This window comes from Budorcas taxicolor, chromosome 5 (assembly GCF_023091745.1).
Source record: "Budorcas taxicolor isolate Tak-1 chromosome 5, Takin1.1, whole genome shotgun sequence".
NCBI lineage: Eukaryota > Metazoa > Chordata > Mammalia > Artiodactyla > Bovidae > Budorcas > Budorcas taxicolor.
This window is the reverse complement of record NC_068914.1, coordinates 46,365,853-46,389,188: the sequence shown is the minus strand read 5'-3', so window position 1 is coordinate 46,389,188 and position 23,336 is coordinate 46,365,853. Positions and strand designations below refer to the sequence as shown.

At 34.4% G+C, this 23,336-nt stretch overlaps 1 protein-coding gene across 1 annotated transcript in view; it reads left to right on the top strand.

Annotated features, from left to right (window-relative positions):
• Nucleotides 1–23,336, top strand: part of ZFC3H1 (zinc finger C3H1-type containing) — a 50,120-nt gene that overhangs the window by 9,744 nt on the left and 17,040 nt on the right. Inside the window, exons 3-21 of the mRNA XM_052639999.1 lie at nt 5,594–5,658; nt 8,120–8,318; nt 8,522–8,745; nt 10,052–10,175; nt 11,969–12,066; nt 13,390–13,599; nt 13,791–13,955; nt 15,076–15,213; nt 15,814–15,935; nt 16,324–16,473; nt 17,843–18,017; nt 18,256–18,387; nt 18,744–19,286; nt 19,372–19,481; nt 20,384–20,515; nt 20,624–20,745; nt 21,641–21,742; nt 21,942–22,061; nt 22,864–23,047. Coding sequence (XP_052495959.1) covers nt 5,594–5,658; nt 8,120–8,318; nt 8,522–8,745; nt 10,052–10,175; nt 11,969–12,066; nt 13,390–13,599; nt 13,791–13,955; nt 15,076–15,213; nt 15,814–15,935; nt 16,324–16,473; nt 17,843–18,017; nt 18,256–18,387; nt 18,744–19,286; nt 19,372–19,481; nt 20,384–20,515; nt 20,624–20,745; nt 21,641–21,742; nt 21,942–22,061; nt 22,864–23,047 — 3,115 coding nt within the window. The remainder of the gene's footprint in view (nt 1–5,593; nt 5,659–8,119; nt 8,319–8,521; nt 8,746–10,051; nt 10,176–11,968; nt 12,067–13,389; nt 13,600–13,790; nt 13,956–15,075; nt 15,214–15,813; nt 15,936–16,323; nt 16,474–17,842; nt 18,018–18,255; nt 18,388–18,743; nt 19,287–19,371; nt 19,482–20,383; nt 20,516–20,623; nt 20,746–21,640; nt 21,743–21,941; nt 22,062–22,863; nt 23,048–23,336) is intronic.

Below are 23,336 nucleotides of genomic sequence, written 5' to 3'. Positions count from 1 at the left end.
TGGTATCTAGGTCTAATTTCTAATTTTTGCTATCCCTGCTGGTTCTCATTGTTTGGTACCTTCTTTTCTTGCATGTTTAATTTTTTTTTTTTTAAAGTAAGGTATTCATTTTCCTCTGAATTATTTTGGTGGGGAGTTTTGGTGGCCTATACAAAGGTGAATTTCCTAGAGAGGATTTGCTTTTGCTGCTGCCAAGGAGCTAAGTAGACTTTTGATTTGGGACTGTGTTATATTTGACATCTTCAGGCAACTCATGTGATGTAAATTTGATTGCAAACCTGAATGGTGACTGATTCCGGTTACACATTTTTAGGGACATGTTTATTCCTCCTCAGTTTAGCACCATGATTCCAGACAGGCACTTTCGAAGATTATGTATACCCCAGTGGGACAGAGAAGACACATAGACAAATAGGGAATATAATGAGTTATGTATGAAAGCCTGCAGTAATGCAAAGGAAGGATCAAATACCTTCATTTGGATTTAGAAAGTTTTCATTGTGATGGTAATGTGTAATGGTAATGTCTTGGAGGATGTATCTTTTCCACTTGGGAATTCCCATCAGAAGGAACCAAATGAGCAGTTGAAAGCATAAAGAACTTTTAAAGGTTATTGAGATTGATCTAATACAGGTGCAATGTGAAATATATGTATGTTTGTTGAGTGGTTGGATATAAATTTATGAAAGTACAGGTTGAGATTGGAATGCAAAGGGCACTGAATATCTCGCTTAAGGGATTTAGATTTTCTTTAAACCTCAGGTGAGCCATCAAATATTTTTAAACAGAAAAATGATGTGATCAGATGTCTGCTTTAGAAAAGTAACAGGCAGCAGTGTAAAAGAGGGATTGGAAGAAAACTGAAAAAGCTAAAATTTATCCGAATCGAGAAATTATATTGATTCGTGTTAAAACACATGTACCCCTTCTCCAGTCTTCAGCAAAACTTGCTGCTTTGCCATTAAACCTTTTGATTGCTATGGGTCAGCTTTTCCCCCCCATTTCTCTCTTTTTCAGGCCATTTACTCAACCTTTATCCCTATTGTCAGCCTGTGAGCTTGCTTCCTATTTCAGATGATCTCACTCAACTTCTAACTTTTCACTTCCTAATTGTAAGCTTGTATGCATATCAATTTTCACTTCAGTTCTCTACTCTGAGGAAGTGGTGACCCTCTTTTTGTTGATGACCATTTTGTTTTAACCTGATTCCTGGCTCTGATTTCTCCCACTTTCTCTGGGATCTTACTCCAAAGGTTTTTTATTCTGTTTCCTCTTTAACCACTTTTCTCTCTTAAAGAATACTTACTATAAACACACTGGTGTTTTCCATCCCCAAATCTGAACAGTCCCTCCTCCCCATTCTGCCTTGTTCCTTAATTTCTGTCTTTTCAACCAGACTTCCGGAAAGTCTGCGCTGACTCTTTTCATTTTACCTCTCATTCCTTCTTAACTCAATGCAGTTTGCTTTTCTGCCCCTACCAGAGTACTGAAACTACTCAGGGCAAGGTTACTTTAACCTAGTTGCAGATTTTACTGTCCATTTTCTTTCATTTTTTATTTCATTCTTCCATTTATTCAAAAGTTAGTTGAGCACTTTGTTCCAGCTTCTTGGGAATACATCAATGAACAAAATAGACAATCATTTATTCCTTCGTGGGCTTTCATTTTAAGAAAAGGAAACAGTAATTATGATGACTAAATAACAGTTGTAGAGAGAGGAAAAGCATAACAGTAAGTAAGTTAGAATGGAGGCAGTGGGTACAGGCTGCAGTATTAATGAGTGATCAGGAGAGGCCTGAATTTGAAGGTGAGATTTAAACAAAGGTTTTGAAGATGGTGGGGAAATAGCCAAATGTATACCTGTGGGAAAGAGGTTTCCTAGCAAAGAGAATAGATAGCTTAGAGTATTGATTTTTTTAACTGTGGTCCTTAGACCTTCTTTACTTGGAAACTTAATAGAAATGCAAATTCTCAGGCCCTACGCCAGATCTCATTGGAAAAGACCCTGCTGGGAAAGACTGAAGGCAGGAGGAGAAGGGGACAACAAAGGATGAGATGGTTGGATGGCATCATCGACTCAATGGGCATGAGTTTGAGCAAGCTCTGGGAGATAGTGAAGGACAGAGAAGCCTGATACGCTGCAGTCCCTGGGGTCGAAAAGAGTTGGACACAACTGAGTGACTGAACAACAGCAACCCTAGAGGAAACTCCGGAAATGGGGCCCAGCAGTCTGTATTTACCAAACCCTCCTGCTGATTCTGATGCCTGCTAAACTTTGAGACTCACGGAACTAGAGTAATGACCTTTAGGCAGAGGGGTACTGGCACATTTGAGGAATAACAGGGAAGCCAGTGCCCCTAAAGAAGAGGGAGTGAGGGGGCTGAATAGTGGGAGAGAAGAGGTCAGAGATAAAGGGTGGGACAGATCATGCAGTATCTTACAAGAACTTTAGTTTTTATTCTGAGTGAAACAGGAGGTGTTACAGGATTTTGAGCAAAAGATTGGCATAATTTGTATTCTCGAAGGCTCACCTTGGCTGCAATTTTGAGAATATTCTATAGGGAGTAGACACATCTGTTACATTCAATGATAATTTTCTCATTAATCTTGAAATTTCAGGGTTTCAAAGATACCATACACATCAGTAATTTCTTACAACTTCCTTCTTATTTTCCTGGTTTTTTTTTTTAGTAATACTTTTCCTTTATAACTTCTTATCTGTTGATATCTTTGGTGTTCTCTTCTCCTTGGTTGTTCTCATTTGCTACAGGTTTTTTTGTTTGTTTATTTTTGGCTGTGCAGCCTTTTCTCTGGTTGTGGCGAGTAGGGGCTAACTTTCCAGTTGGAGTGTGTGGGCCTCTCATTGTGGTGGCTCCTCTTGTTGCGGAGCATGGGCTGTCGGACACGCGGGCTTCAGCGGTTGTGGCTCACAGGCTCTAGAGCACAGCTCAGTAGTTGTGACGCATGAGGAATCTCCTGGGACCAGGAGTCAAACTCGTGTCCTCTGCATTGGCAGGTGGATTTGTAACCACCGAACCACCAGGAAAGTCCAGTTATTACGGTTTCAGCTACCCCCAAATCCTGACTATCTCTTGCTCAGTTTAAAATTTCAGGTAATAATTTAAAAAATACTACATGGCTGCATAAGACCCATTTTCATTTTGGAAGTATTGAGTAAGAATTGATATAATAATATTGTAAAGACCGATGACAGTGGTAGGACAAAAGGACCAACCACATATTTGGTCAGTTAAACCGCAACCTGCTTTATTACTCTTTGTGTGAAGCTGAATTTATGGTCTGAAGTTGATGGTCTGTGCTTGTTTCTCAGGTGGCGTTGTGCTCATTAGGTATCCGCCAGCTTAGTAGATAGTTGCTTTTACTTCCCTGATAGGGAGGTGCTGCCACCCTTTTTTTTTTTTAATATAAATTTATTTATTTTAATTGGAGGTTAATTACAGTATTGTATTGGTTTTGCCATACATCAGTATGAATCTGCCACAGGTATACACGTGTTCCCCATCCTGAACCCCCCTCCCTTCTCCCTCCCCATACCATCCCTCTGGGTCATCCCAGTGCGCCAGCCCCAAGCATCCAGTGAGAGCGTCATCAACTAATAGACTTCGCCTAACTTAATGATTTCCTCTCCTGTATGAGGAAAGTTCAGTTCTTTTTACATTTATTATGGAGAGTCTGTCTTTTTTTTTTTTTCCTTGTTAAGTTTTATGTAATAGTTATTACTCTTCTGGTATTCTTTAAAGTACGGTCAGTTTTGCTATAACGTGACATGCATTCCTGAAAATCACTACACTGTGGAATTACACAATAAAAACCACAGGGTTTATGGGCAGATCATGTTAGGGGGAAAAACACTCAAAAACCTTGTCAGTGGCACATAAAAAAAAAGATTGGAATCTAATAAAAATGGTAGTGCAAGTTTACACATTAAATGGGTAAAAATGCCTGAAATACTATAATGTCACTTTACCTTGAAAAAGACCTAAAATGTGCTTTTGGAAGCAGCCTACAAGTTACAAGTGGAAGCAGCTCTACTTACAAGTTACTGTGAGTAGAGCAAGGGAGGTTATTTGAAACTGGACAGTGAATTGTAACACCAGATGGGGCTGGGTGTGACTCATCACATATGTGCACATGTACAGTGAGCTGAAGAGCTGGTAGACGGCTCAGGGCCTGTGGGGTTTCTATGTTCCTACATGGCTCCTACTAGGATCAGCTGGGTGTGGCTTTCCGCATTCTTACAGTGCTTCTTGGACACAAACTGTACGTAAGCAAATGTGAAGTTAGTATTGTCCTCAAATTATTTTCTGATATGGCAATCATGTTGCAACAAATTCGTATTTCCAAAACAAGTCATATGGCCGAACTGACCTAACTCAAAGTTTGGTGGCTGCCTTCCGTTTACTTTTTTAGGGTAGTTGATTAATTCTACATATTGAATAAGTTGCCTATTCTTTTACCAGTAGATCTTAAGCAGTCAAGTTAACATATTTGAAATACTGGCAGTGGTATTACGGAAAAAAACCTAGGCTTGGAGTTTAGACTTCGTTTGAATCGTAGCTTTGCAAACCCAGTTGTGTCATCTTGAGAGATTTTTTTAGTTTTTAACTTAATCTGTTTTAGCTTATGAAAGAGTCTCACTACTGTTACGAAGATACTATAACTTTATTGTGTGATTTGTAGAGCTGTCATAGAGGAGATAATATCGTTGTTTAGTTGCTAAGTCATCTCTGACTCTTTGCAACCCCAGACTGTAGCCCCCCAGGCTTCTCTGTCTATGGGTTTTCCCAGGTAAGAATAGTGGAGTGGGTTGCCATTTCCTTCTCAGTGGATCTTCCCAAGCCCTGGGAAGCCGAACCTGCATCTCCTGCATTGGCAGGTGGATTCTTTAGCACTGAGCCACCAGGGGAGCCCAGATTAGATAATATATAAGTAAGATTTTGTAATAACTTTATCAGAAATACGGGTCCAAGGCTAGAATTCTGGAAAATGTGTGGATGGACTTAATTTTGTTGTCATTTAATCTACTTCTGCAAATACTTTTCTGGATAAGTAGAGAACATTTCTTCTTCTCCCCCCCCCCCCTTTTTTTTTAGTACATTTTGGCCACCAGGGAAGTCCTGAGGACATTTCTTTAATAAATCAATACTGTGTCTAAATATTTGAATTCATTTCAGCTTCAAAGGTCTGAATTAATCACATATTCTTTTTTTATGTATTATCTATTTAGTAAGGAAGCTTTGTTTTTTGCCTGTCTACTCTAAATTCTGTTCTTATTTGAAATAATTGCTTTTAATTCAGAAGTCATTTTTTTCATAGTGCAGTTTTAATTTATATTTTAATGTTTTGAATTATTTTTGCCTTTGTAGCTTTCAGAGATGAAGCTGATATGGAAAGTTTTTTCAGATTTTCATTCTGGCCTCATTCTTTCCTTTTGGTTGAGAGATTGAGAAAATGAAACCCTTTATTGAGACCTTTAAAAATAATTACTAGTATAAATGTCACATAGCATTTTATTTTAAATTGATTGTAGCCGTCTTTTAAAGCATTCAAAGTATGCTGTTTTATTTTAAAGGATTAGAAGATAAGGAACAAAATTTAACCAGAAGAATTAGTGCCTCAGATATTCTATCTGAAAAGGTAAGATAATGCTTTGTGGGATTGGATATCTCTGTAAGACTGATTCTTGTTTTGCTTTACTCTGTTCTCTTGAATGGAAAGTTCTGTCTTGTTTTTCACTTTTTTTTTTTTTTTTCAATCATTGCTGTACCTCCATTTGGATATAAGCCTTAAAGATAAAATCTGGAGAGAGATCTTGGAATATCAATATCTCCACTGGATTTAATTAACATATTTAATTGAAATGCTATATGTATCTATAGATGAACTTTCTGCTTGTTTTTTGAAACTTTTAATTTTCTTCCAGACATTTTCTTTTCTTTATTTTGAAGGATTATGCTGTGTGAGAAAGCTTTGAAGTTACACCTTGACCTGGTGTCCAGTTCTAGTTCCTCTTAATAGCTGGGTGATCTTGTGTTAGCTGCTTAGGCTTTGCTTGCCTCTGTTTTCTTTCTACAAAATGAGTTTAATGTCATCTGTTCTCTGGATTGTTGTGAGGTTCAGAAGGGTAAAGTGCAAGAGCATCAAGCACTGTGTTTGACATTTAATAAGTATTCACTGGGCCAAGCCTTTTGTTTGCTGAATTAGATATCTGAAATATCTTCGGTTTCTTCTTTTAAGATTTCAATTTCTTTCTATGAGTAAATTGAAATGATGAAAACAGCTTAGAAGTTTTAGGAAAGAGATGGTCTTGAATTTAAGGATGATAAAATAACAGATATACCCACAGGCATGCATGCATATATGTATATATGGTTTTGAATATCCTAACAATAACTCTATAAGGTAGGTTGACATTATCTCTTACAGAAGAACTAAAGTTCAGATGTGTAGATTAACTGACTTGCTTAAAGTTTTATAAGAATTAGATATCAGAGCAAGGAGTTTGAATGAGCCTCAGTACTCTTCTTACTGATCAAGTAGCTGCTTTGAGTGACAGCATCAGCGGTCTGTTTCATTCCAAAAGGACAAGTAACAAAAGATAATCAGAGACGTTTAAGTCTCTGTGGGACAGTAATGATAGTTTTATTTTAGTTAAACTCTGGATCAGCACTGGCCAATAGAATTTTCTATAATAATGGAAATGTTCTGTATCTACACTCCAGTATGGTAGCTATGAACCACATGTGCCTATTAAGTATTTGGAATGTGACTGCTGTGGCTGCGAAACTAAAGTTTTCATTGAAATTTAGTTAAATAGCCACACATGACTTACTGGTTCCATTTTTTTGGATAGCATGACTCTAGATCTTCAGTACCAAGCAGTAGAATTTGATGTTTAAATGGCTTAGAGTAAAAAAGACTCATGATAATTTTTCAGCTCATTTTTTACATATATTTCCCAAGAAAGCAAAGAGTAACTATATCCTGGTTTGGGTCAACTGAACTGCCGAAATATGTGATGGTAGTACAGTTAGGGGTTTATGATAGTCTGTAGAAGGTTAAACCACTGGATAAGACTCTACTGTTTTATGTTTAAGAATTAAATAATTTAATTTGATTTTAAAAGTATAATTACAGTTCACTTACTAGATAAGTGAGCCTTAACTTTTTTGAGTCTTTGCCTCTTTTTAGTTTCCCCTCCTTTTCTATTTATACACATAAGGGAGAAACATGCACAGCTTTGTGCTGAACTTCAAGGAGTGGGGATGCCAAAGGACCCCCTTATTGCCCTCCCTCCAAAGTCTCATGGACTTCAGTCTAACACTTTTGCTTAGGTTGCCTGACATTTTCTGTTACATTTTAGCTAAAATGTACAGAATAGATAATTTTTAAAACTAACCTAAAAAAAATACAGTGAAAAAATAAAGGTTATTTCCATTAGAAAAAAGGTCTCAAACATTTATTCCTAACCTGTTTCCCTGTTTTAGCTTCCCTGAAGAAGTCTTGGGTGTTAAAAATATTGTCAGTACCAGATAAATATCTGTACCTTTAGAACATGGAATGCTGAAATATAAGCAAATCTTTATGTATTTTTTCCTTCAAAACTGATTTGAAGAGTTATCAAATATATTTTTAAAAGTTTGCAAATTTGAATCTTGACATTTCTCTGTACCTGTTCTGTGTAGTACTTGTAAGGCTAGTAAACACCCATGATTATGGAACCACTTTGTTCTTTGGTCATTACCTCCCCTGGGTTAATTTCTTCTTGCATTCACTGTTGTCAGATTTCTACTCTTGTTTGGGAAGCAGTTAAATTCCAATCTCAAACTTTTTTTCATCAGTTGTACCCTCCCCTTCTAACCCTTCTCATATATACATATACCTTCTACAGATTGATTTTCAGTTTGTATTATAGGAACTGAATTAGCGTATAGGGCTATGGTAACTTATTCAGTTTCCTTATTTTATTTGTATTTACCATTTAAGTATTTGTCTTAAAATTAACTTTAAATTGTGATCTTATAGCAGCTTTGACTTGGTAATATATCTAAAGTCAAATAGTAGATTTTTTAAATGGCAACTATTTCTTTTGTTAAAGAAGCTTGGTGAAGATGAAGAGGAGTTATCTGAACTGCAACTTCGTCTCTTGGCTCTTCAGTCAGCCAGTAAAAAATGGCAACAGAAAGAACAGCAGGTGATGAAAGAAAGTAAAGAAAAGTTGACTAAGACGAAAACTGTACAGCAAAAAGTTAAAACCAGTACAAAAACACATTCGGCCAAAAAAGTTAGCACTACAGGTGATGATTTCTATTAAACTCTTTTAATTGATTTCCTATATCAGTATAGTTTCTAGATTTTAATTCAGAAAGTTTTGAGTTGGGGAATAAAGGACAGTCCTGTATAAATAGGACTTAATAATTAAGATAGTTATTAGAGCTTTGTTTTCTCTATCTTCTTGAAAATTCTAACTCTGATGCTGATGTTTCTATATTTTTTACAGCTAAACAAGCATTGAGGAAGCAGCAAACAAAGGCGTGGAAGAAACTACAACAGCAAAAAGAACAGGAAAGACAGAAAGAAGAGGATCAGCGTAAGCAAGCTGAAGAGGAAGAGAGAAGGAAAAGAGAAGAAGAAATCAGAAAAATTCGAGATCTCTCAAATCAGGAAGAACAGTACAATCGATTTATGAAATTGGTTGGTGGAAAGAGGAGATCAAGGAGTAAAGTAAGAGTTCAAAAATACAAAATCAAAGTATTACCTAAATTTGAATATCCTTGTATTAGCTCATAAATTCAGTCAACTAGGAAAAAGTATTAAGTTCTTTTGTTTGATAGAGCTCATTATATATAAATAATTCCTTTGGGAAGAAGGGAAGGTAGGTTATAATTGAGAATGAATTGTTTTTATAGTTATAGATGCTAGAAATAGACTAAAATTATGTTTAGAAAAACTTCTCTTTGGCTTTTGTGTCCTTTTCTATTTAGAAGAAAGAAGCGTTCCTGAGTTGCAGTGACGACTTATTCTTAAAATTATTATTCCCTTTTAGTTTCCCATTGTTTAGTAATGTAGAATTAGAGATGTATCATAGTTAGTCGATATGGACTATTTATAAGAAAGTTAAATCATCAAGCATTTGTGAACCTTATTATGTAAAAGTCATTGATAATGACTGGATGAGTCATTGCCTTTTATGGCTGGTGTCAGGAAGTAAACTGGAGACTTAATATTGATCTGGTGCTATTAGTAGTGACAAATTTCAGAATTCTGAGCTTTGAGACTATACTTGCAAGAATATTACTGATATTAAAGAATAGAGGGATATTAAAGAGTAAGAGCTCTTTAATTGTAGGGAGTCAAGGGTTAGATTTGTTTAAGTAAGGAATTTATAACTATTCATACTGTGAGCTTCCGAAAAGTACTTTGATGAAATCTTTTTATAGAAAAGTATTGTACATTATTTGTATCCATTTGGATAGGTTTTGCTAATTTTAAAATTCTTATAAACTGTCTCTGAGTGGAGATTGTAAGAAGTGAAAAAAAAGAAAACATCATACAAGCATATGACCAAGAGTTTCTAGTTTTCAGTTATCATTAATTTATTCGTAACTGAAATGTTAATGGATTATTCGGGCAATATTCTAAATAAAGCTTGATTACATAAAACTGGAATTCATTTATCTGATTTCTTAATTTGCAGAGGGAGGCCATTAGTATTTCTGATCTTGGTGTCATCTTACTTTCTAGAGGAATAGCTGATTATTTAGTGGCTCAGCTCACTGGGGGATTTCATCTGTACATGTAGTACTTTCTAGCTTCATTTTCTGTCTGACAGTTATAAAATGTCAGCCACAATGTACCTATCATGTATACTGAATTTCCCAAATCAGATGTGATAGTTCTAACTGGATCATCATGATTTTTGATACTGTTCTATGTAAAAGATAACTATTAATTGTTTTATAATTTCGAGCCTAAGAATAGACTAAGATAGAAAATGTTGTGAAACTAAAAATAAATCTTGTATAATTAGTCTTCAGATCCTGACCTGAGACGATCCTTAGATAAGCAAGCTACTGATAGTGGAGGAGGCATTTATCAATATGATAACTATGAAGAAGTTGCTATGGATACAGATAGTGAAACCAATTCTCCAGGTATGAGCTAAAACTTAAAATATTTGTACATTCACAGTTATTAAGTAGAAAATGGTCAAGAAGCTACCCAAAACATTGAAAGAAATGTATAATGAATTTGCTGGTAGGTTGTACAACCAAAGTGTTTAAATACTTCAAAAGCAAACCTCAAACTGTAGTATTAATCTTTATTTTCTAGTATTTCTTCCTGTATAGTATTTTAATAAAAAAGGCAGTATTCTGCTGTTAACTGTTTGATCTAAGAAGTGAATATTGGGGGAAAGGTGAGAACACTGCTTTAAAAAACAAACGAACAAATCTTTCTTTATTTTTAAGTATCTTTATGTCTAAGGCATTCTTCATTTTAGTCAAAAAAAGAAATCTTTCTTTTGTTCAGGCTTCTTTTCTCCTTTTGCTGATGATACTTTGTAGGAATAGAGAGATGGAAAGTGATACTAGTGGTGCCTTAGGATCAGCTGATTATAACTGTTAGGGCTATACCTCAGTCAGAGTGCACAGTTTAGGATGTGGCCATCCTTGAGAGTTAAGAGACTTGACTTAGTTGGTTTTCAGGAGTAATGGACTGTGAGGGACCTATCCTCTTACTAATTAAAACACATAAGAATGGGGCAGACAACAAAATGCCGTTAGCGTTCTAGAAACTAGAATACTTACTTGCAAGGTCATATGATTAGTGTTTTTCTTCCAGTGGTTGTATTGTGAGACCTAATGAAACTAGAATTCTCCTTTAGTGTGTCTAGAGAGAAGGCAGAATCTATATGATTTGATAATGTTTAGCAAAAGCTCATTTTCAGGTTATAATGTTTAGGTTCACATTTAATAATCTTGTATTTTCATGTCATAATTCTTTTTGGTCAGCCTTTAATTATTTCTAAGTTCTTGAAAATGATTCATTGTAGTTCTCAAATATTGACATTATTATTACTCTATAATAATTTTATGATTTACCCTTTAGAAGAATTTTGTTAAAAAAATAATATAAAAAAATATAATCAAATGGCATCATTTGGGTCACAAATCAGCTCCATGTAAGTCATGTGGTTAATACTTATATTGACTTGAAAGACAACTGGGGTAAAGAAGAAATATTAAGTTCTCCTAAAGGTTACATGGTTTAGAGGTAGCAAGAGTAATCTTCAAATCTGTCAGATTTCAGTGAGTCTAAAGAAACCACTGAAGGTAAAATAAGCAGTTATTTTTATCTGCTACCAAGGAAAAAATGCTAACAATTTAACTGAGATGCATCAGTAACTATTTCAAAATTACTAAATCTGGAAAAAAATGTATACTTTAATGATTAAATGCAATAGGTAATTATTTTCATTCCCAGTTCTTTTTGCTTTCTCTTCGATTTAGATACTCCATTTCCTCACTATTCTTCACATTAAGGGAGGAATGGAGTCACATCACTGTTTTCCTTTGGTTTTGATACTTTGAGAGATTCAGGGGAATTTTTTGTTTTATTATTTCTTAAAAAGTATGTTTTTTTTCCCATAAGTAATAAAAGCCTTTCCTGCTTTATTCCCTTTTACAACAAGTAGGTGAAAAGTAGAACAAGATAGAAAAGTTTTCGAGGGGCTAAATATCAGCTTAAGTGGATGGCTAACTTTATAGTGATATAAGACTAACTATAAATAGGCAGAGGTAGTCTCATGAAGGTTAAGTATTTTATTGGAGATTAATACAGTCTCACTTGTACTTAGATGTAGTTGTATATCTTCAAAAATATTATAAATTTAATATATTCCTGTTGAATATATGTTATTAAACGCCTATAAAAATTTTTTTAACAGCTCCTTCACCAGTGCAACCACCATTCTTCTCTGAATGTTCATTGGGGTATTTTTCTCCAGCACCATCTATTTCTTTGCCTCCACCACCTCAGGTTTCTGTAAGTGAGGATTGGTATGATTTCTAAGAAAGTTTTGTTGCCTTGTGTCTTTTCTAACTTGTTTTGAAAAGCTGGAATGTAGTTAATAGTTAGGTTTGAGAGCATAAAGTCTGCTTGCCAGAATTAATAGCTATGAAATCTATGGTATATTAGTTAATGGCAGGCTATTGATCTGGTAGATTTTTTCATAGCTAATTTTTAGTTTCATGTTGGACTTTCTTTCAATATTTACCATTTTCCTTCTTTATGTTTGCTCCTCAGAAAATGTATTCTTAAGCAGAATAAGAATTATCTATTTGGATTTTTTTAGAGGGTAATTGGGATTTAAGTGTGAGTTTGAGTGAACTCCAGGAGTTGGTGATGGACAGGGAGGCCTGGCGTGCTGCAGTTCATGGGGTCGCAAAGAGTCAGACACAACTGAGAGATTGAACTGAAGGTGCTTCTAGAAGCTTTTTTGTTTTTCATCTTTTGATTATATAGTTGTTTTTAATTTGAAAATTCAGTAAAGGAAAAGCATTGACTAGTTAAAAGTTAATTTCTTTTCAACCTACTTTGGAAAGAACTGCCAGTCCCCTGTTGAAAAAAGGAAGTGGGGGAATCACAAAGTGATTTGTAAGTTTTCTCTAGATTGAGAGAACCTGGAGCTCACACTGGTTCTCTCTTAATGGTTAGTAGGAACTTTGCTGTTTTACAGGTGCTAGGCAGACACCTGGTGTCTTCCTGGGAGGTTTAAGATGAGGGGAATATTAGAGTAGAGAGTGAGAGAGAAACATTTTTCTTCCTTCCTTGAATCGTTTTAAGTGCCAAGAGAAATATTAGAAGGTCTTTGGAGCAAAAATGTGTGCAAATGCAGGGATTTGGGTAAAATTAACTATCTTTACAGATGCTCTCTAAGAAGCCATTTCACAAGGATTTTATGAGGATAGTGGTGGTGATTTCTCACATTTAATTCTTGATATACTCAAGACTGTTCCCATCCAGAATCCCTTTGGTTCCTAATTTTTAATTTTTACTTAAATATCTGTTTTCAGGTAGTCATCTAGAGAGAGAGATCCTGTACAATTCGATTTCTCTATCATGAAGTTCATAAATTAAATTACAGTGGATTTTAACTTTTTGTAAAAATTATAGTTTTTCTTGGCTGAATATTGAATTTGGGTTAGTTTTGAGATTTCCAGTATACTTAGTTCACTTATTCTTAAGTAAAGTAATAACCTGATGTTTACCTTTTTCTAATTTGATATTGCTATAGCAGTAAATGCTTGGAATGAGTAAAATTTACGTGGTAATCATTATTTCTTCTTTTTTTAAAAAATTGGCTAGTCTGTACCACCTCTGAGCCAGCCTTATGTGGAAGGCGTGTGTGTTTCTCTTGACCCTCTACCTCCTCTACCACCTTTACCACCTCTTCCACCTGAAGATCCAGAACAACCTCCAAAGCCGCCTTTTGCAGATGAGGAAGAAGAGGAGGAAATGCTGCTTCGAGAAGAGCTACTTAAATCTCTAGCGAATAAAAGAGCTTTCAAGCCAGAGGTAATTTAGCTACCTGAACCTCTAGGTGGTGCTGTTGAGCTTAGTTTTAGGTAGGACTACTCTGCTAGATTGGGATTTATTGGGCTTTTCAGTAAAGTAGGGATAAGTTGGTTAACTAATTTGCTCAATACCTTTAAAGATGACAGGAATTTTATTTAAAATGGCTTCATATCTGTCTCTTCCTTCTTTAGGAAACATCCAGTAATAGTGACCCACCATCACCTCCAGTTCTAAACAATTCACAGCCTATGCCAAGAAGCAATCTGTCCATAGTCAGTATTAATACAGTGTCTCAGCCTAGGATACAAAACCCAAAGTTTCACAGAGGACCTCGTCTTCCACGAACTGTGATCTCGGTAAAAACAAAATAATTAGTCCCTACTCTTACTTAAATATCTTGTGAGAAAGTTTATGCAGTTTTGCTGTCCTTTTCCCTGCCTCTAGTTTATTATATACAAACATAGTTATTTTTATTTATTAATAGTGAAACGGGAGCAGCTTTTTCACTTGAAAACTGGTGGAGTTTATGATAATATTTTTGGGAAAGCATTATTTTCATCTGAGGGGTATTCTTTGCCCTGCCATTTCCTCAACTTTTGTTTTCTATAAATCGGTCCTTTTAGATTTTTCATCTATTCTAGAGTCAGTTTTAGTAAATTATATATATATATATATATATATATATATTGTTTTATCTATCTTTGCTCATATTTTTTCAGTTAATGACTGTACTATAATGGAAGAATTTGTAATGTTTTTCACTGTTAAAGAGCTTGAAATGACAGTTTCTTCCTACTTTGTTTTCTAATGACTGAAATAAATGTGGAGAAGGAAATGACAACCCACTCCAGTAGTCTTGCCTAGAGAATCCCGTGGACAGAGGAGCCTGGTGGGCTACTGTCCATGGGGTCGCACAGAGTCGGAGACGACTGAAGCGACTTAGTATGCATGCGTGCATAAAATAAATGAAGCAAAGCCAAGTTGAAATCTTGCCTCTGTTATGTAAACATATCCTCTGAATGTCCTCTATATACACATGAAAGCCATAAAGTTTTATTAGTAATAATGTGGAATTACTATTTTTTCTCTGACTTTGAAAAGTTAGTCTAGATTGCGTTATGTTTCTTTATAGAAAGTTGGTTAAAATAAAACTTAATGAAAAAGATGATGATAGTAGTATCTAGAATATTTCATTTTAGTATATAGAATGTAGACTATTTTAAGTTTTTGGTATATCAGTAAAATTTAGAATCTTTTATGTTTTTGTGTATCTGTAGAGTGGGACAAAGTTGGTCAAGTAACGCAATATAAACAGAAGGAACCATAGACTGTCTGCTTGAAACCTATTATTTTTATGAATTTAAATTCATAGAGATAAAGTGACTTGTTCAGTGTTGTGAAGCTAATTGTGGTAGAGCTAAGAAAAGGGTAATGATACATTTGTTGTCAAGAATAACAAATATATTGGCTTTGCAGCTTCCAAAGCATAAATCAGTGGTCGTAACACTAAATGATTCCGATGATAGTGAATCTGATGGAGAGGCATCCAAGTCAACTAATAGTGTTTTTGGTGGATTGGAGTCTATGATTAAAGAAGCAAGACGAACTGCTGAGGTAATTAAGTGCAGTAATGAAAGATGGAAAGATTTATTGACAATTACTAAAATTTGCTTATTTTTCCTAAAAACTAGACTTTGGAGGTTTAGATTTTTTTAATATATTGAATTTATGAAAATATTTTTTGTACTTGTATTATTGAGTTTATATAATGAAGTGTGTATAAATTTAGATAGATTTAACTATTTAAAAACCCCTTTTGTCTCCAGACTAATCCTTCTTTCAAAATAGTAAAATAGTGTGGATAATTGTCCTCTGTACTAAGGAAATTTATTGGTTTGCAGTTGTGTTATATTACCAGAAAATAGTTTTACTGAAGTGTGTGATCTAAGTACAGCTTTTGTCCCTATTTGTAATAGCAGCGTTTGTTTAGACATGAAATAGTTCGGTTATTTTTAAACTATAGGTCTTTACTGCTTAGTGGATTGTACAGTTAATTGGTGGTTAAAGGCCAGCATTGTTTTTTTTTTTGAAAGGAATAGAAAATAATGACGAAGGTATTTATTTCTAAATATATGTGTACTGGATAATCTAAAATATAGATCTAAGTTGGGGTTGTGAAAGTTTTTGATATGGTTGACTTCAAATGTTTTCTAGCAAGCTTCGAAACCGAAAGTACCTCCAAAATCTGAAAAAGAGAATGATCCCATGCGAACACCTGAAGCTCTGCCTGAAGAAAAGAAGATTGAGTATCGATTATTAAAGGAAGAGATTGCCAAGTAAGCAGCATTTTATGTAGTTTGCTTTAAAGGTGTGTGCTGTTTGCAACACTTAATCTGGATAGAGTTTATTGGCATTGGGAAATGCAAATGATGTTTTTATCCAAGATGAAGAGTTAATGTTTTTATAAGTTGCACAGAAGGGGGAGCCAGATGATTATCTATAAACTTGAATGCAGTCAGTAATGCACTGAGATACAGACAGCCTAGAAATAGATAAATGCCAACTAACCACACCATCAGCTTTGCGTGCATATTGGTCATCATTGTTATTAGTCAGTGTTAGTCACTTAATATTTTTACATTATTTTATGAAAAGGAATACACCTTTAAAAAATAATTTCAGTTTTTCAGGGAATAATTTATCAACCTTTATTGATTATTTTAGTCGTGAGAAACAGCGTTTGATTAAATCAGATCAACTGAAGACAAGCTCATCATCCCCAGCAAACTCTGATGTAGAAATTGACGGGATTGGCAGGATAGCATTGGTTACTAAGCAGGTTACAGATGCAGAAGCAAAGCTTAAAAAACATAGGTAAGTCTCATTATCTGTTTATACTGCATGTATCAAAATGTTCTATATCAGAAGAATGTATTTTTGTGCTGTGTGTCAGTAATAAGTACACTGTATGATTACTCATCCTTTCATACTTGGTAGACCTAGAGAGGCTATCATTTTGTGGAATTGTCCATTTACAGTACATAAAGTAATAGTATTAATATTTAAACAAAAATACCAAGACTTCAAAAGAGTTTTCTTCTGATTTATGTATGGCCTATTCATTGCTAAAATGAAACTCTTTGTTTTGGAATTTTCTTTAAAACCTCTGGCATGTTTTTAGAAATACCTTTACTAGAAGCATATTTTTATTGTTAAAGGTAGACTTAATTGTTTGGAATAAGTCATTACTTAGTGTGTTCAGTAAGACACATAGTCAAATATTGTGTTATTATAAAAACCATGGTATGCAATAACCTTAAGACGCATCCAGAGTGTTATATGCAGTAATACTAAGACGTATTAAGGCTTGTAAATGAAATACTGTGGTGACCATAAATCTTTAAGGAAATGGTATGGTATATATATTTTAAAGGAAATTAAAATAAATTCGTTTAGATTCTGTTTCTTTAATAACTTTCATAACAAATGAAAAGATTTTAAAAAATTCTTTCTATTCCCCATCCTCTTCATTACATATCACTATCCTCTGTCTTTATGATTCATTCTAGATGTCAGTTGTTGTGACTGTTTGAAATATGGTATCTTTCTGGGAAAGATGCTTTTTTTTTTTTAGCATAATATTCAATAGTTGAAAAGATGGAAATCTGTATCCATAAATTGGTCTTTCTGTCCTGATTTATACTTCTTATGTTCACACTTGTAAGTTAATTAAATGTGCTTATTTATGTTTATTAGGTGTTTATTTGTGTGTTTATTAGGAACATTATAAATGAAACCAGTGTGAGGATTTTCTGTCTTAAGTCCTGGTTTTTTAGGAGTTATTTAGGGCTGTGTTGAAATTTACTGTTGATAGCTTTTCAGCTATAATTCACATTACTCAGACTTGTAAATTCTCTGGTGGTCCAGTGGTTAGAACTCTGTGCTTTCATTCCTGAGGGCCCAGGTTCAATATCTGCTGTGGATGTGGAACTAAGATCCCACAAACCAAATGGTGGAACCAGGAAAAGATTAACCCTTAGTTGCTTTCATAAAATATAGCAGTGTGTATCTGAGTACTTTTGTGATAGATGAATATGAAAATATTTATCCTTTTAAATATTTAACCTCTCTGTATCATGAACATAATTTTAAAAATGAGGTATTACTCTGTAAGTTTTTTATTCTGATGATGCTAGTCCACTAGTTTAGAAAAACATTAATAATTTTGTTATTTCCCAATTAGGATTCTCTTGATGAAAGATGAATCTGTTTTAAAGAATCTAGTACAGCAAGAAGCTAAGAAGAAAGAATCTGTTCGAAATGCTGAAACAAAAATTACAAAACTTACAGAGCAGCTTCAGGCAACAGAGAAAATTCTCAGTGTCAACAGAATGTTTCTGAAGAAGCTTCAGGAACAGGTAGTGTTCTTTTTTAATTCGAATATTGTAGTTTCATGTTTACTACACATTTTTATGGGCCAAATTTTTAATAAACCCGTAGACCAAAGCCATCAAAATATATAAACTATATATTGTTCTTCATTGAGACATAATGTTAGCACATTCTAATTTTCAGTTGAATATCCTAGAGCTATTATGTTTAAGAAGGTATTGCCTCTCTTAAGATTTACATTTTCAGAATTACCCTTTATTTCAGATTCACAGAGTTCAACAACGCATTACAATTAAGAAAGCTTTGACTCTGAAGTATGGAGAAGAACTTGCTAGGGCAAAGGCAGTGGCTAGTAAAGAAATAGGAAAACGTAAACTGGAACAAGATCGCCTTGGAGTAAGTTGCTGGTAGAAATATTTTATGTTTGAAAAGGAGAAGGTTTTAATAATTCTTTTGGGGGTAAGAGATGCATGAAAAATTCAAGGTTTTTCCCTGCATATTCAAAGAGAATAAGATTAAAGGTTTGTTTTTAAATGACATCCACACTTTTGGAAGCTTATTTTTTTATTTTTATTTTTTGTGTTTTATACACCACAAATTAACTAGCAAATCTGTTGGAGGCTTTTGTTAAACTGTTTTATTCTTGTTATTGACTTAGTTTTATAATGTTGGCATTGTTGGGATAGCACAATTAACACAAATTGTTTATAAAATCATAGCAATATGAAGTATTGATATCATTTTCCCCCCAGCCAAACAAAATGATGAGACTGGACAATTCTCCAATATCAAGTCCAAGAAGGCATTCAGCAGAACTAATTGCTATGGAAAAAAGACGGTTACAAAAGCTAGAATATGAATATGCCCTGAAAATTCAGAAACTAAAAGAAGCCAGGGCCCTAAAAGCAAAGGAACAACAAAATATTGCTCCACTTGTGGAAGAAGAACCTGAATTTTCTTTACCTCAACCCTCACTTCATGACCTGACTCAAGATAAATTAAGTCTGGACACTGAAGAAAATGATGTTGACGATGAGATTCTGTCTGGTTCAAACAGAGAAAGAAGAAGATCTTTCTTAGAATCCAATTCTTTTACTAAACCTAACCTTAAGCACACCGATACACCTAACAAAGAATGTATAAACAAACCTACTAAGAATACAGTAGAAAAACCAGAACTTTTTCTAGGGTTAAAAATTGGTGAATTGCAGAAATTATATTCAAAAGCTGACAGCTTAAAACAACTGATTTTAAAAACCACCACAGGCATTTCAGACAAGGTTTTGCATGGTCAGGTAACCGAACATTTCATATTCTTTATGAAATCTAGAATTCACCCTAGCCTTATTTGCCTTTTGAAATTGCTGTTTTCTTTTGCAGGAGATTTCTGTGGATGTGGATTTTGTGACAGCACAGAGTAAAACAACAGAAGTGAAGCCATGTCCATTTAGACCCTACCATAGTCCCCTTCTAGTTTTTAAATCTTACAGGTATAGAAAAAAGATTCAGTAAGCTTGAGTTTCAGGATTGCTCCTTGTTCTGAATAATATCTTAATCTTTAATGTTTGATGACAGCGAAAAAAATTGAATCACAATCACTCAAAAAACAAGCTCATCATTTTAGGAGATAAAAAGATTTAGGTGCTTTGTTGTAGGACTTGAACCAAACAGGAATTAAGAGTTAACTCACACTTGGGTTTATTAATTCTTATCAAATACTAATTTCTGGCTACTGATGGAATTGTGGAGAATTCGGAATTACTATCTGTTAAGGATTTTAGGAAAAGTAACTGAGAGAGATTCTTACGTGAATTTTTAATTTTGCTTTTTAATTATACTGTTACTTTAAGGAATACATTAGCTAGCTTTCATAAAATTGATTTGACATTTTCAGATGATTAACTTTGGCAGGTTGTGTTTTTTTTTGAGACTCTTTAGAAGTTATTTAACTGTTAAATTGATATGGTTTTATTAGAATATGTGAAACTGTTAAATTGGTATGATATAATCATAAAATTGCAAAGCACCTACCAGGTAGTATAGATTTTTTCTTTGTTTTTTTTTTTTTTGGTGGCTGGTAATATGTAGAAGAAATACCAATGTTATATAGCATTTTATTATGTGGTTAAAAAAAAAAACCGCTACTTTAAAAACACTAGGATATTTTTGTTCTTTGTTTTCTATTTCAGGTATTTTATGTCCTGAGTGTAGAAGTAGTATGTCCTTTTGACTTGATATTCTGGTTGTTTTCTAGAGTTAATTTTAGTATTCAGTAATTAAATAAATAGTAAACTCAAAGCATAGACACTTCAATTGAGAAAGAAAAAAATGAAAAAGTTTAAAATTTGCTGAGGACTGTTTATGGAGCATCATAATGTGCCTCTTTTCTTAGATTTAGTCCATACTATCGAACCAAGGAAAAACTTCCCCTAAGCTCAGTATCATATAGTAATATGATCGAACCGGATCAGTGTTTCTGCCGTTTTGATTTAACAGGAACATGTAATGATGATGATTGTCAGTGGTGAGTAGTTTTTATTTGTGAATATTTTATAATTTAAAAACCAATCTTGGTCATTTAGCTTTGATATGTATGCATGATTATCTTTTCTGTGTTGTTATTTTATTTTAGGCAGCATACACAAGACTATACACTTAGCCGAAAACAGCTATTCCAGGATGTTCTGTCATATAATCTGTCTTTGATTGGTTGTTCAGAAGGAAGCACTGATGAAGAAATTGCTGCTGCAGCAGGTTTTAAAGACCTCTTGTTTCCCAAGTGAAAATTGAAATTAGGCAATTTAAATGTTTTATATTCAGTTGTTGATATCTTTAAACAGCTATAAAAATTCAGTATAGTTATCTGTGACACCTTATCTAGATCTGCTCTGTCTAGTACAGTAGTCACTAAAACAAAAATTCACTTTCTCAGTCACTCTAACCACATTTCAAGTGCTTAGTAGCCACTCTTGAGCTTAGTCTCGTGGTCAGTGGCTTACCAGTAAGACTGCAGATGTGACACACTTCCATTATTGTAGGAAATTCTTCACAGAGCTCATCTAACTATTTCAGTTTAAAAAGAGTATGTTAACATGGTGGTTAGAACTTTTACTGATGATTTTAAAAGTCTCTGTTTTTATTCCTTTCAGAAATAGAGGGGATTGGAAGTTGAGATGACTGTAGGTTCAAATTCTACAATGAAGTAAAAAAGAAGTTTATACAGTTTGACATTGTAGAAAGCGTAGATTACTGCCAGACATTGTGTGTAAATGTTGTTAAGCTTTTCCCCAGATGTAGTGCCAAATAAGTCTTTTGGAAGTAAGGAAATTGATATTTGTTAAATTCAGTATAATCACAATTCTTAGTGATTGTGACAAAACAATCTGTTTAATCATTCCTAATTAAGGACCTTAATTTTCACTTGTTTAGGTTGCTTACTTTTTTTCAACCCAAATTGGGGTGCGTGATATGGTAGGGTTTGCTGTATTAGTTGAGATAATGTAGACCTTGCCCTTTAGAAGTCATAGATGGTTTTGACTAGTACCTTTAATTTTTAAACTGTTCTTTTCTTCATACTCTTTAATTAGCCTCATCTCCGTAATCTGTGTTTTTTATACTTTTTATGACGATAACATTGCTCTAATTTCAGAAAAATATGTTGAGAAACTTTTTGGAGTAAACAAAGATCGAATGTCAATGGACCAGATGGCTGTTCTCCTTGTGAGCAATATCAATGAAAGTAAAGGCCATAGTGAGTATATATATCTTTCTCTCACACCAAAGGACCTTATAGTTTATGAGAACAAATTTTTGGCATTATATAAAAAATATATTTATCATTTCTGAGTAACATGATAGAATAAATTTAGCTCTTTTTGAGCACTGTTTAGTTATTTTTCAGAACTGTAAAAGACCAGTTCTGTTAACTAACAGTCTTCTATCTACTTTAGCACCTCCATTTACAACCTACAAAGATAAAAGAAAGTGGAAGCCAAAGTTTTGGAGAAAACCTATTTCAGAGAACAATTTCAGTAGTGATGAGGAACAGTCTACAGGACCAATTAAGTATGGTAAGAAGTAATATAAGATCCAGAATCATGAAATTGTGGTGTCATTTCTTTGTCTAACACTTTGCTAATCTTTTGGTATAATCTGTGGATGCACGCTCAATTGTTCAGCTGTGTCTGGCTCTTTGTGACCCCATGGACTATAGCCTGCCAGGCTCTTCTGTCCATGGAATTCTCCAGGCAAGAATACTAGAGTGGGATGCCATTTCCTCCTCCAGGGGATCTTTCTGACTCAGGGATCGAACCTGTGTTTCCTGCATCTCCTGCATTGGCAGGCGGGTTCTTTACCACTAGCTCCACCTAGGAAGCCCCTTGGTATAATCTACTAGCTTTTAAAAGTTTTTCATTTTTAAAAAGCAGTGATGCTGGTTGGTGTTTAAGGCAATTAGTTCTTCCTTATGCAAGACTACCCCTTATGTTGCAAGAATGTTGTTCCATGACCCATGTTCAGTAAGTGCAAGGATCACCCTTTGGTAAATGTGAAGGCTTTAAATATTGCTAAACCTACTTGAGTGGGGAGACTGCTCCCATTTGAGAACTACTGCCTGGCCTGTGTCCTTCTTGAGAACAGGCATCCTATTTTGTTTAATCTTTGAGTCTGTGTTTTCTGACATACAGTAGGCTCACAGAATGAATTAATTAAATGAGTGAACAAAGTAATGTATGAATGAGTGCTTTACTGTCAAGCACATCTTACATTATAATGTCAGGTTTTCGTAATTATATACTATTTGTAGATTAGAAGATGTGCTCCTTAGATCTGTGGATTAGAGAAATTATGAGGCTAACTTACTTTTCCTTATAGCTTTCCAGCCAGAGAACCGAATAAATGTTCCAGCTCTGGATACAGTTGTCACTCCGGATGATGTCAGATACTTTACCAGTGAGACTGATGACATTGCGAATTTAGAAGCAAGTGTGCTAGAAAATCCTTCTCATGTACAACTTTGGCTCAAGCTTGCATACAAGTACTTGAACCAAAATGAGGGGTAGGTCTCCTTCTAATCTTTGTGTAAGCTGTTGCACTTTTATATTTTTATGTTTGAGGTTTATTTCATCTCTGGTAATCAGGTTTCCCTCCTAGTATCAGTGGAGCCTTTGTTTTTTGACAAAGCGAAAAGTCCTTAATTGTGTAAAAGCTGTTAGAAAAAGTTTAAGGTTACATCTTGAGTTATGTGCATGGCTCAGTGTATGGGTAATAATTTAGCTACAATCTTTAACTTAAGTAGGCCACTTCAAAGTAGTATCAGTTAAAACAGTAAATTCTGAGCAGTCCAA